Source organism: Asterias rubens, chromosome 6 (genome assembly GCF_902459465.1).
Source record: "Asterias rubens chromosome 6, eAstRub1.3, whole genome shotgun sequence".
Classification (NCBI taxonomy): Eukaryota; Metazoa; Echinodermata; class Asteroidea; order Forcipulatida; family Asteriidae; genus Asterias; species Asterias rubens.
This window is the reverse complement of record NC_047067.1, coordinates 151,311-164,093: the sequence shown is the minus strand read 5'-3', so window position 1 is coordinate 164,093 and position 12,783 is coordinate 151,311. Positions and strand designations below refer to the sequence as shown.

At 40.2% G+C, this 12,783-nt stretch overlaps 1 protein-coding gene across 1 annotated transcript; it reads left to right on the top strand.

Moving 5' to 3' along the window:
• Window positions 1-4,005: 4,005 nt before the first annotated feature.
• LOC117291259 (octopamine receptor 1-like) lies at window positions 4,006-5,498 on the top strand. The gene has a single exon (XM_033772886.1). The coding sequence runs from the start codon at window positions 4,006-4,008 to the stop codon at window positions 5,356-5,358; it is 1,353 nt and encodes a 450-aa protein (XP_033628777.1). The 3' UTR covers window positions 5,359-5,498.
• The last annotated feature ends 7,285 nt before the right edge of the window (window positions 5,499-12,783 follow it).

The following is a 12,783-nucleotide window of genomic DNA, read 5'->3' as shown; positions in this document are numbered from 1 at the left end:
AAATATAGTTTGCAAAAAGGTGAAAACAAATAGAAGCTGGTTAGAAAATAAGCAAGCTATACAATTAAATGAACAAACAAAAAATGTATTAAGTGGAGATATAACTCCAATACCAACATGATAAAAAAAGAAGACTATTATTCGCTCGATATAATTCAGGGAGCTGAATATGACAACAATAAAATGAAGAGATCGATGGTATTGTGGACAAGGGGGGGGGGGGGGCTATGGTAAGACAGTTTGGTTAATATTGCACGCTAAGTTCGAGGCTGAATGTGGATTTGGTTCTGATAGCAATGTCACTGCTAAAGTAACCTCTGATGCTCTTACTTTCTGAAAGCAATGAAAGCACAGTTAAATCCTAGATTGTGATATGGTTTATAAATAATACAGCGCATCCTTCAAATTTAAGCCATGGCTTTTTATGCTGGTTTCGATGGGAACTCATATAAAATTTTGACACATCGAGCACGTTGTCGTTTGGAGCACGTTTCTGACCTGAAAATGTTTAAAATTTTACTTTAACTCGGCTTCTAATTGAAATTTGACTAAGATTCCAAATCACACTGATCCAAATATGGGTCAGGACTCCGGATATCCAATCCGAGTCAGCTATTTTAAAGTGATTGGAGGAAAGACATCGGTGCAGGTGGGGGGGGGGGGTTGTATTAAGACAATACACTGATGCAATGTTTTCAGGAGTTTGTAAAAATTGAAAACTACTAATCACACCATTCATATCAAAATATCGGAAAACAGCCAACCAAAACACGGATCTCAAGAAAACAGCCAACCAAAACACGGATCTCAAGAAAACAGCCAACCAAAACACGGATCTCAAGAGAACAGCAAACCAAAACACGGATCTCAAGAAAACAGCCAACCAAAACACGGATCTCAAGAAAACAGCCAACAAACACGGATCTCAAGAAAACAGCCAACAAACACGGATCTCAAGAAAACAGCCAACAAACACGGATCTCAAGAAAACAGCCAACAAACACGGATCTCAAAGGAAACTTGTTAAAGCTGCCGGTCTTATTTCACGGTTTATTGCTAATGCTTCATAAGTCGAAAAAAAAAATCATCAGACAAAGACTTTTCAGTGTGGGGGGGGGGGGTGGCTTAGCCATTCCACTTTATCGTAAACATAAACTGTGTCGGATTCCCCTTGTTGTCCTTGGTCCGCCAGAGATTGATAAAAACATTGTTTAGTTTTCTTGCAGTAAATGATTTAGAATTGAGGCTCGAATTTCTATTAAAAAAACAAAAAACACACGAGGCTTGCTATATACGTAGAATGTTCGTCATAATTTCGTTAATTATCGTCATTCAATAAAAGCTCATTTTAATTTCGGAAGTGGGAATAATAAGTGCTTCATGTAGCGGCTACATAATGTTACGGTGACTGTTTTATTAACGTTTGAAATGGACACAATTTGAAGGCTTTTATCTGATACTCACACTGATTAATAAATTAATATAATTTGTATGACAGATGAGCTATCATCATAAAAAAAATGTACCAGTCAACCGTGAAGGAGGAAATAATAATAATAACAATAGTCTAAATATCGTTCGGAGAAAACGTAAGCTTTTTAATAATTGTTGCAATATTTTTAACGATTGTGCAATATGTCGCAATTCAGCGGCGGGTAAGCTGCGATGACATTTTAAAATAAATAAATAAACCATTAATTATAAATTCTGCTTTTCAATTATTTACCGGTTAATGTCTTAGGAAGATTACACCCTCTTTGTGTAAAAAACCCAAATGAATCCCCATATCTAATTAAAAGAGAGCAATGAACCAACCGACGTAGGTCTACTGACAATGTAATCAATTATTAGGGTTATTAAGGTTGTTTCCTCCTCACTATAGACAGTACAATTCAAATTAAGATATCTCCCTAGAGTATTAGTACTGTGTGTTATGAACTCTTAGTTAATGAGCTGGCCTGGCAGGCGGCTGTTTGGCTTCTTCCCAATATAAAATCGTGTGTTTTGTCCTAAGAGACAAAACAAACAAAAATTCATGAAAAAAATGAAATAAATGAAGAAAACAAAAATGACTGCCGCAGGTTGTTTGCAAACCCAAGTTCAATGAATCCTTTGCCAGTATTGTTTTCATTAAACAATGAACATTGTAAGACTATTCAAGCAATGTGTCCTTTCTCGATTCGCAAAGACTCATAATAAAGTTCGAACAATCAAGTCGGATGTGTTTTCCTATTATCTTTTATTACACTCATCGCGCAATGTTATCTTTTCCCCACCCCAGCACAAAACTGCGGAAACCACTGAGTTTCGCTATTAGTTGAATATAATTGTATAGCCAAGCTCTTTCAATGACTATGATTACATAGCAGCTGTAAATTAAACAATCGTTCATATTTGTATTTACCCAGCCTGAAAATACTTGATTTACCTCGAAAGACAGACCTTTTAAAATTGGATTTATGTCGTCTTCAAAGTGTTTACTTAAAAGGAAGTTTACAGAATTGGTAAGAAAAAAATCGTCTAATATCACAGATTTCCATACAACCTCGGTCTGATAGAAGAAAACCACCAATGAAATATTTCTGTCTGAAATGTCATAATATGATTTTAAAAAATAAAATTAATTTCACTTGTTTCTTATTATTTAAATGAGAAATAAATAAAATTAATTTCAAGTTTTTAGTTTATCGCTAATCAGTGAAAGTTTTTATTTACACGTTTGGTAATTACTCGAAACAAATATTAACCTAAGACTGACTTGGTAAAGAGCATCGGGGAGCTTTTGATATAAAACATTGTGGGAAACGACCCCCTCTGAATGAAGTAACGTAGGTTTTGAGAAAGAGGTAATTTCTCACTAATTAATAATAAAAGACTTCTAGCTAGAAGTCTTTTATTCTTATCTGAAAGCACACAAATTCGTCCAACTGGGGTGTGTTTTCTTTCATCGTTTTCTTGCAACTTCCATGACAGATAGATTGAGCCCAAATTTTTACAGGCTTATTATGTTATGCTTATGATTGGATATACCAAGTGAGAACACGCATGGTCTTTGACAATTACCAAACATGTAGGCCTACCTTCCCTTTAATTTTTTTTTTTTTTGCAAAGCTGCATGCAAAGTGTGTAATAATGTTGTTCACTGTTACTTTTGTGACCCATTCGAGCTTATACAGATTTGTCAGTTCATGTATATGGTGGATTAATAAAGTGCTTACACTGCCGACAGCAACTGTTTTAATAGCAAAATAGAACATTTGTTTTAATGTTCCTTTTAACCGTTTAAAAATATACAATAGACAAAACATATTTTGGAAATCTTTAATAATCCTTATACTGAATTAACTAGTTCAAAAGGTTTCATATTATGAGGTTGAAAAGAAAGAAAATTACAACCCCAAAACAAAACCAACAATCATCAGGGACCACAAATCCCATCTTAACCTGAAGTGCATAATAGTTTCCTGTTGTGAAGGAGGAAGTGTCTTCACGTAAACAACAAAGTAATTAGAACCCAACAACCTCGTGATTCCCAATATGTCCCAAACTAGAGTGAAATAAATTATTGAAATAATAATCAGTTTTCTCCTAGTAAGCCTTTACGTCGGGGTAATCATAATAACACAATAATCAGAATCCTCATCAGAATCAATGCCCACTCGCTGTGGCTTCTTGATTACAAGAATGAAAAAATAACACACAACAAAAACAGTCGGGACAAAACAGCACCTCCGTCCATCCCGCTGATATAAACCCTAGACTCTTAATTCATTTATTTATTTTGATGTACTATTTCATCCAATCACAAGCTTCCATTATAGCGCGCTCGTGCCGAATGTAAGTCGTTATTATTGGCAGGTTGTACCCGTATAAATGTAAAATGCACAATGTGAACGAGAGACGTATACGACTTACACCGATACACAGGATTTGGTATTTTCTCGATTGAAGTTTTTCAAGCAGGGAATAAAAGTGTCAGTTTACTGTGCAGATTACGCACCGATGATGGAGGCACCAAGCAACACAACATCCCTGATGGAGATGGGTAACTTCAGTGAGGATTCGTGCAATGAAGGCGGGCTATTTGTTTGTTCAGAGAGGCAGATACCTATTGCAGTCACACTCAGCCTCATCAGCATCGTAACAGTGTGTGGTAACATCTTCGTCATGATAGCGTATACCACTGATAACCGCATCAGATCAACAGTAGCAAATACCTTCATTCTCAACCTGTCAATATGTGATTTGATCATTGGTGCAGTTTCCATTCCCCTTAATTCCATATGGGTTGTTATTGGGTGGTGGCCATTTGGAAAGATCCTGTGCCAGATATGGTTAGTATTGGATTACACTTGCACCAATGTTACCGTCTTGACTATTATCTTCATCAGTTTGGATCGATACTGGCTTCTCACCAAGAAACTTGCTTACGGTACTTTCCAAACACACAGACAGGCCACTGTTATGTGCGTAACTGTATGGATTATCTATACAGTGTTTTATTCTCTTGTTACCTTTGGGTGGGGCCCGTTGTTCGGAGATGGAAATGTGAACTATTCCGAAGATTGCGAACTTGAACCGTTTGAGAACGGCCCCTTCGTTGGATTTCAACTTGCCGTGGAGTTCCTAATCCCCCTTCTTGTTATCATTTACTTGAATACAAAGGTATACATGAACATTAAGCAGAGATCAAAGGGACATTTCCGAAGTGCTTGCCCTTCGCATGAGAGTTCATTAGCTGCCAGCAGCAGGGACGCAGCATTGCATCCAGGTCCTTTCAGACAAGATTCAACTGCAGAAAGAGAACAAAATACTCACTTCACAGATCACTCTGAGGTGAAAGATAAAGGCAAGACAGAACCAATGCAACTTGATAGCCAAGAATACCACTGCAATGCAGGATACGACATAGAACTAGATGATATATCAATCATATTTAATTCTGACCAACGGCTTCCTCCGATCAGAACTGCTCAAGTTATCGGTAGGGAACGGGTCATTGAGAATGAGGAGGCAAGTAGTCCATGTCACGCAGTAAAACACCCAACTACTAACCTTAGCGCTCATCCTCCTCAAGCCCGGCGGCGAGCACGTGAGCTACAGAGGCATCGTAAGGCAGCGGTTACACTCTCAGTCATTGTAGGTGTCTTCGTGGCGACGTGGCTCCCGTTTCATGTATCTTCAATCCTAGTGGCATTCTGTGAACACTGCATCAGCGATCTAACATGGGAAATCGTCAATTACTTGTTGTGGTGCAACTCCACTCTAAACCCGTTCCTGTATGCTCTTCTGGTCGTACGGTTCCGGCAAAACTTCTCTCGCTATTTAGGGTTACACTTGTGTACAAAACGACGGTAGTTGAGAGAGGGGTGTTTCACGGGTGCACATCTTTATCCCAAATAGTCCATCTGCGTGTTATATTTGAATAGATTAACTGGTTCAGTCACGTGCTTAATCACAAGTTACCACTTGAATTTGAACTCCTCAGACTGTGTCACATTATCCGGGGCGTTGCGTTCCCAAGCAGAATAAATAGTTTATAAGATGTTCCGTTAAATCAGCACCAATCCGTGGAGTTTTTCGATTGTTCCTGTAAAAATGTCCATCTTGTGTGAAATGTAACTCTAACAATTCGTCACTTCACTTGTAGATTATAACTATTGTAATTATGTACTCTTAAAAATAAATGACCATAAAAACTTACTCTCGAAGCAGTACCGCAGCTGTGGATGCGTATAACATTAAGAGAAATGTGGTTTTATAAAAACGGATTCAAAAACATTTCATTCTGGGTATGTTTCTGGATGAAGCTAACTTGAATAATCTACATTTATATAAGATTCAAACAATCAAACGGTTCCTATAACGGTGCCTTTATGCACGTTGGCTGTATAATACCTCATTACTGCTCGCTTCAAATTAATTCACTGATCAAAACATGATCGTTTCTCATTACTGAGGAGATACAATAGTTGTTTTCAGATCATGCCATTTTATTTTTCACGGTTGTTTAATTAATATTAACCGCGAGGCTAATTTACTTGAACAGATCACCAGTACTCAAATAAGTTGGACGAATCCGTAATAGCCTGGCCAGGAACTATTGTATACATTCACTGTAAAAACGGCGTCATATTACCCAGATTCCGGGTCACACCAAGTAACCTAATCCATAATGGGTCAGGCTGACTCAAAACTGGTCAAGAAGAAAAAGATGATGGCTAGGATTCTGCTGGGCAATCTATTTCATCACGCATATGCCTACACTGGGGCTGGGTCAGTAGCTGCGGGACTCGGACACAGATCTGGGTTAATTCTGGCAGGGAGATTTTAGGCTGATATTTCAAGGTGGTATGGGATAGATAATTATCGCTCAATTGAAAGATGTTAAGTATTAAATACAAATGAATTGCAAAATGTCTCGCACAAAACAGTGTTTGTAATGTTTGTTTTTTGGTTTTCCTTCTAAGTGAATTTATCTTGTTGGTAATATCGAAATCGGTATATCCAAACTATGTTGCTAAATTCAGCGAAAATTGTGCTATAAATATGGCGGTGTACATGGTGTGTAAAAGGGGGGGGGGTAATCATTACATTGTTTTTTGTTACATAACTCAAACGATTTACTTTGAAATGGCTCATTTTTTTTAAAGTTCATTCAACCAACTTCCGGGTCTAAATTGAGCGGATTCTCTGTCTCAATCTGACCCATTTACGGGCCAAGCTGACCCATTTACGGGTCAAGCTGACCCGTAAACTCGTTGTAAATAAGATTCTGCGTTTGACCCATCTCTGTGGTTATTTAGAAACAGTTGCTGAGTTATACTGGGACCAGACATTCGGGTCTAGTCTGAGGTGTATGGATGCATGATCAGTGTATGGGGCAGTCAGGTTGCCTAAGTGGTTTCAGTTCATGCCTTTCACCTCTGGGTCTACCCGGTCCGAGCCGCGGACCGGAGCCTTCTTACACTGGGACGAGACATTCGGGTCTAGTCTGAGGTGTATGGATGCATGATCAGTGTATGGGGCAGTCAGGTTGCCTATAAGTGGTTTCAGTTCATGCCTTTCACCTCTGGGTCTACCCGGTCCGAGCCGCGGACTGGAGCCTTGTTATACTGGGACCAGACATTCGGGTCTAGTCTGAGGTGTATGGATGCATGATCAGTGTATGGGGCAGTCAGGTTGCCTATAAGTGGTTTCAGTTCATGCCTTTCACCTCTGGGTCTACCCGGTCCGAGCCGCGGACCGGAGCCTTCTTACACTGGGACGAGACATTCGGGTCTAGTCTGAGGTGTATGGATGCATGATCAGTGTATGGGGCAGTCAGGTTGCCTATAAGTGGTTTCAGTTCATGCCTTTCACCTCTGGGTCTACCCGGTCCGAGCCGCGGACTGGAGCCTTGTTATACTGGGACCAGACATTCGAGTCTAGTCTGAGGTGTATGGATGCATGAACAGTGTATTGGGCATTCAGGTTGCCTATAAGTGGTTTCAGTTCATGCCTTTCACCTCTGGGTCTACCCGGTCCGAGCCGTGGACTGGAGCCTTGTTATACTGGGACCAGACATTCGGGTCTAGTCTGAGGTGTATGGATGCATGATCAGTGTATTGGGCAGTCAGGTTGCCTATAAGTGGTTTCAGTTCATGCCTTTCACCTCTGGGTCTACCCGGTCCGAGCCGCGGACCGGAGCCTTCTTATACTGGGACCAGACATTCGGGTCTAGTCTGAGGTGTATGGATGCATGATCAGTGTATGGGCATTCAGGTTGCCTATAAGTGGTTTCAGTTCATGCCTTTCACCTCTGGGTCTACCCGGTCCGAGCCGCGGACTGGAGCCTTGTTATACTGGGACCAGACATTCGGGTCTAGTCTGAGGTGTATGGATGCATGATCAGTGTATTGGGCAGTCAGGTTGCCTATAAGTGGTTTCAGTTCATGCCTTTCACCTCTGGGTCTACCCGGTCCGAGCCGCGGACCGGAGCCTTCTTATACTGGGACCAGACATTCGGGTCTAGTCTGAGGTGTATGGATGCATGATCAGTGTATGGGCAGTCAGGTTGCCTATAAGTGGTTTCAGTTCATGCCTTTCACCTCTGGGTCTACCCGGTCCGAGCCGCGGACCGGAGCCTTCTTATACTGGGACCAGACATTCGGGTCTAGTCTGAGGTGTATGGATGCATGATCAGTGTATTGGGCATTCAGGTTGCCTATAAGTGGTTTCAGTTCATGTCTTTCACCTCTGGGTCTACCCGGTCCGAGCCGCGGACTGGAGCCTTGTTATACTGGGACCAGACATTCGGGTCTAGCCTGAGGTGTATGGATGCATGATCAGTGTATGGGGCAGTCAGGTTGCCTATAAGTGGTTTCAGTTCATGCCTTTCACCTCTGGGTCTACCCGGTCCGAGCCGCAGACCGGAGCCGTGAGTGGATTGGGTTTTTCAGTCAATAATACACGACTCACTGATCGCGTATGTTTTCCCTAAAGTGGTTTTCCTCCCATCTAAAACAGAAATATCTTCATTGTCTTCTCTACAGAAAATGTGTGTGACTGATGTTTCCGTTGGGATGCTTTGCCGACTATAATTCAGATTGAAATTCAGATTGAGATTCAGATGAAGAAAGTATGATGTTACACTATTCGAATTTTTCAGCTGAATGGCCATTTTGGAAACCCTTTTGCTTGAATCTTCTTCTTCGGTTCTGTCTACATAGGAATAGTGTATCTTAGCCATGGACGAAACCTAAGCAGTGATTTCTAAATAATGGAATTAACAGAGTTCCAGTTTCAGATCTTCTTACCGGGCGTGTGCAATGCTACGGCAGACTGTATAAGCGATCCATGGGCCATCAATTACTGCGGTAAATTGAGTCGTGAATTATGGCCATCGTCAGGGCTACCACATTTTAATTTTGATGAGGAGTGTTCATCAATTATTATTGACCCATTGTTCCCTTTTGGGACGGAAATTGCATTCTTTTGAAGGCAGTATCTGAGTCTCGTGTCACAGGAAGTCCTTGTCGTCATAATGATAAATGATGACTTAAATAAACAAATTATAAAAAGTGTAAACATAAATTAATAAAATAATAATTAATAAATACATAATTAATTTAATTAACATTACAAAATGACTATCATAAAATGGAGTTGTGTTATTGAGGGAGGTAGCTGTGACAACTTGAAATAAAAAAATGACGCAATTTTCGTTATTATAACCAGTTAGGCTATATGCTCTTAGACTATAAGAAGGTACGCAACGACACAGGATTGATGGTTGAAGTTACTTTTAATGTACGACTGATGGCGGAGGCTCTCACTGTGCTCAACTTGAAATTACACGGGTTTATAAAGGAAAGAGCAAGATGCTTTCTTACACAAATTGTAACCATATAAGGGATTGTTTCCTATTCATTAAAGGGACATTTGAAAAATTATACATACAGAATTATACATACAGGATTATGTTTGGCTGGATTAAGAAGGGGCCGTACTAAACAAATGAGAGTGTGGACGATTGCCCCATATTTGGACTGGTCTGTGCACTGACCACTACTTCTATCATTGCTTAGGAATGTGCAAGGTGGTAGAGCTGGCCCTTCCCAGACTGGCCTCACACTCACTCCATTGTAATGACTAAGAACAAAGAACTGAGTATAAGGTGTATATGGAATAGAAACACTGCCATCAGAATATTAATATTTTACAGTAGTTTATAAAATGGCACCGGTGATATTATCCATATTGGACGAGATTACTAGCGTTATCACGTGATACGATTTTCGGAATAACAAACTGCAAATACACTGGTGTTAAGTTTTAATCTTTCAACATAGTGGTGTGTTCACACGAAGAGTCAATGTCATACCTCAGTTTTTACATGGGTGGTAATCTGATATCAGCCATAGCTCTATGATATCAGCACGACAATCAGTGACCTGTTTTGGACCACAAGAGGGCGTAATCATTGTTAAATTATGATAGTCATTTTGTTCAGCTTAGCTCGTGATTTCTCTATGATAGACATTCTCAAAACGTCCTGGATGTTTCTCTTTAATCCAGAAACGCTTTCGCGTTCTATTCATAATATAACAGCAATATTATTGCTGTCTTTTGGCAGTCTGTCGTTTTGGGGAAGGTTTTGGGCTAAACCTCTGGCTGATGGGGGCACTTTCACAGATGCGCCCCGTCGGAGCAAAATAAATCAATCAGGCAGCGTTATCTAAAGGATTGTTCATACTACGACACGACGAATGGGGGGGGGGGGTACGGCAAGCTACAGCAAGTCGTTTTGATGTCGGCACAATTTCGTTGATAGTCGTTGCCCGAGTGGATGACCAGAACATGTGAGGAGTGGCCGCCAAACTCAACTATTAACCACAAACAAAGGCTTTGGTGTCGGCCGTTGAGTCACGTAATCGTCGGCACAATCCACCTTCAGCCGCCGTTCCTTGCCGCCAGCAAATCCGCTGTCAGCCCGCTAATCTCGTTCCTTGTTGTCCGTTGAGTTTTCCCCTTTTGCCGTCGCTGTGCCGCTAACCTTTTGGGATTTTTACGTTCGTCACCTTCCGTTGGGTCATCGCCGCTATACTTTGTGAGCCAGCCTTAATGCTAAAACCGATGGATATTTGTTAAAGCCTATAACTCCGGACTCTGGTTCATTATCATTATCGTTTACAAGTCAATTGTATGAAGTACAACCCCAAGTCCAAGCAGCCGCTGACGACGAACATAGTCAGTCTCATTGAATAATTAATGTTTTCAACAACAACAAAGGGATGCTAGCACACAGGCTGTATGCAGGATCAATCATTTTGTATGAAACATGTAATTCATTCAGCTCATAATATTCAGTTCTGGGCCATGTTTACCTTGGGAGAGTTGAATACAACATCTAACAATTCCATTTTGATTGCCAATATTTTTCCAATAATTCCCTTTTGCCAATGTTAAGTGGCAACTCAAAGTTTTCTCAGATAGTCAATATGCCACAAGAATTGTTGAAAAATGTGTCTGCAAGTCAACTGTAGCATTTTTAAGTTTGATTAGTAACATTCGATTAGAAGTGGATCCCTACAGGACCTTGCTTGATCTAGCCGATTTCATTGGTCGTTTCTAAACACTGACGACAACTATCTTCAGATTGTTCACACTGTCGCCCATGATTCAGAAATCAATTGTGTTAGATTACTATAAAGCAAAACTAAGTCGTTTTTACTCCGAGGTTCTGGTACCTGACACGTCAAGTGTTGGTGCCTTTACTTGGGAATATTGTCCGATAGTTCCACTGCAAAGGTGTTAGAGCACATTCACCTCTGCAGAGGACAAGGTGTTCTGGTATTTCCTAAATGGCACTCTTCCACTGGCCAACCCTCTGGTCACATTACATGTTAATTAAGAATAACAGATTTCGTCCCACTACAAACAGTTATAACTTCAAATACTTTTAAGCCCGGTTCATACTTCATGCGAATGCGAAACGAGTTTTGGTGACGCAATATAATCAGTATAACCCTGGCGGCCCTATACACTTTCGTAATACTCTGATATGTGTACAGAGGAAGGGTCCTATATAGGGCTATTCGCGCCTCTTCTTGTGTATGAAGCAAACTTCGTTTTTGCACGAAGAGGATGAACCGGGCTTTGTTTTGCAGCTTTTTAAACAATAAGCAGTAAAAATGCATAAAAGAATTTAAAAAAAAAATCTTGAGGGCACAGTGATAATTATGTTTTTTTTTCTTCTTCTTTTTTTCGGTCTTTTCTTTACCCCCCCCCCACCCTCTCCCTTTTTGTCTTTACTATAGCCCTATTGAGTGCAATTGTGACTATGTCCTCCCATCAATGTAATTAGTGAGTTTGACACCAGACGTTTTAACAATGGAAATAATTATAAAGTGTTTACGTGTAATTATTATTTTTTGGTCCACAAGGACTGCGATAAAGGAAAACACGGCTAATCGTGTGAAGTGTCCACACAACTACCTCGGGCCAAAACGCACTTGAATTGTGCTGTTTATTGAATTTAAATATTAAACAATCGCCCGACAGGTTGAGTTAAGAGTCCTGCCTTTTTCATAACTTGCAAACGTACTTTAAAGGCAGTGGACACTATTTGTAATTGTCAAAGACTAGCCTTCACAGTTGGTGTATCTCAACATATGCATAAAATAACAAACCTGTGTAAATTTGAGCTCAATCGGTCATCGAACTTGCGAGATAATAATGAAAAAAAAAAACCTTGTCACACAAAGTTGTGTACGTTTAGATGGTTGATTTCGAGACCTCAAGTTCTAAATCTGAGGTCTCGAAATCAAATTCGTGGAAAATTACTTCTTTCTCGAAAACTACGGCACTTCAGAGGGAGCCGTTTCTCACGATGTTTTATACCATCAACCTCTCCCCATTACTTGTCACCAAGTAAGGTTTTATGCTAAAAAATATTTTGAGTAATTACCAATAGTGTCCACTGCCTTTAAGAGAGCATCCGTATAAGAAAGTGTACACGGTGTGTCATTACACTGAAATCAGTGCAACTTTCAGCTCGGTGGAGCAGCCCTCGCGCGGAGCATAACGAAAGTTGCAGGAGGGCCGTTTCGCTATCACCAAAAACAGACATTTAACGACTTGTCCAAAAGTCTAAACCAGCCCTATTGATGTGCAAGCACAGCCAAGATTACTAAAAATGTTGGCAAATGAAAACAAAACAAAAACATAACTATGCGGTCTGTAAATAATATCAAGCAATATGAAAGAGCGCCCTCTTGTTGGAATCAAAATACCAAGGTG

Excerpts from the sequence above, each read along its gene's own strand:
- LOC117291259 (XM_033772886.1), top strand. The coding sequence starts at position 4,006 with ATGGAGGCACCAAGCAACACAACATCCCTGATGGAGATGGGTAACTTC.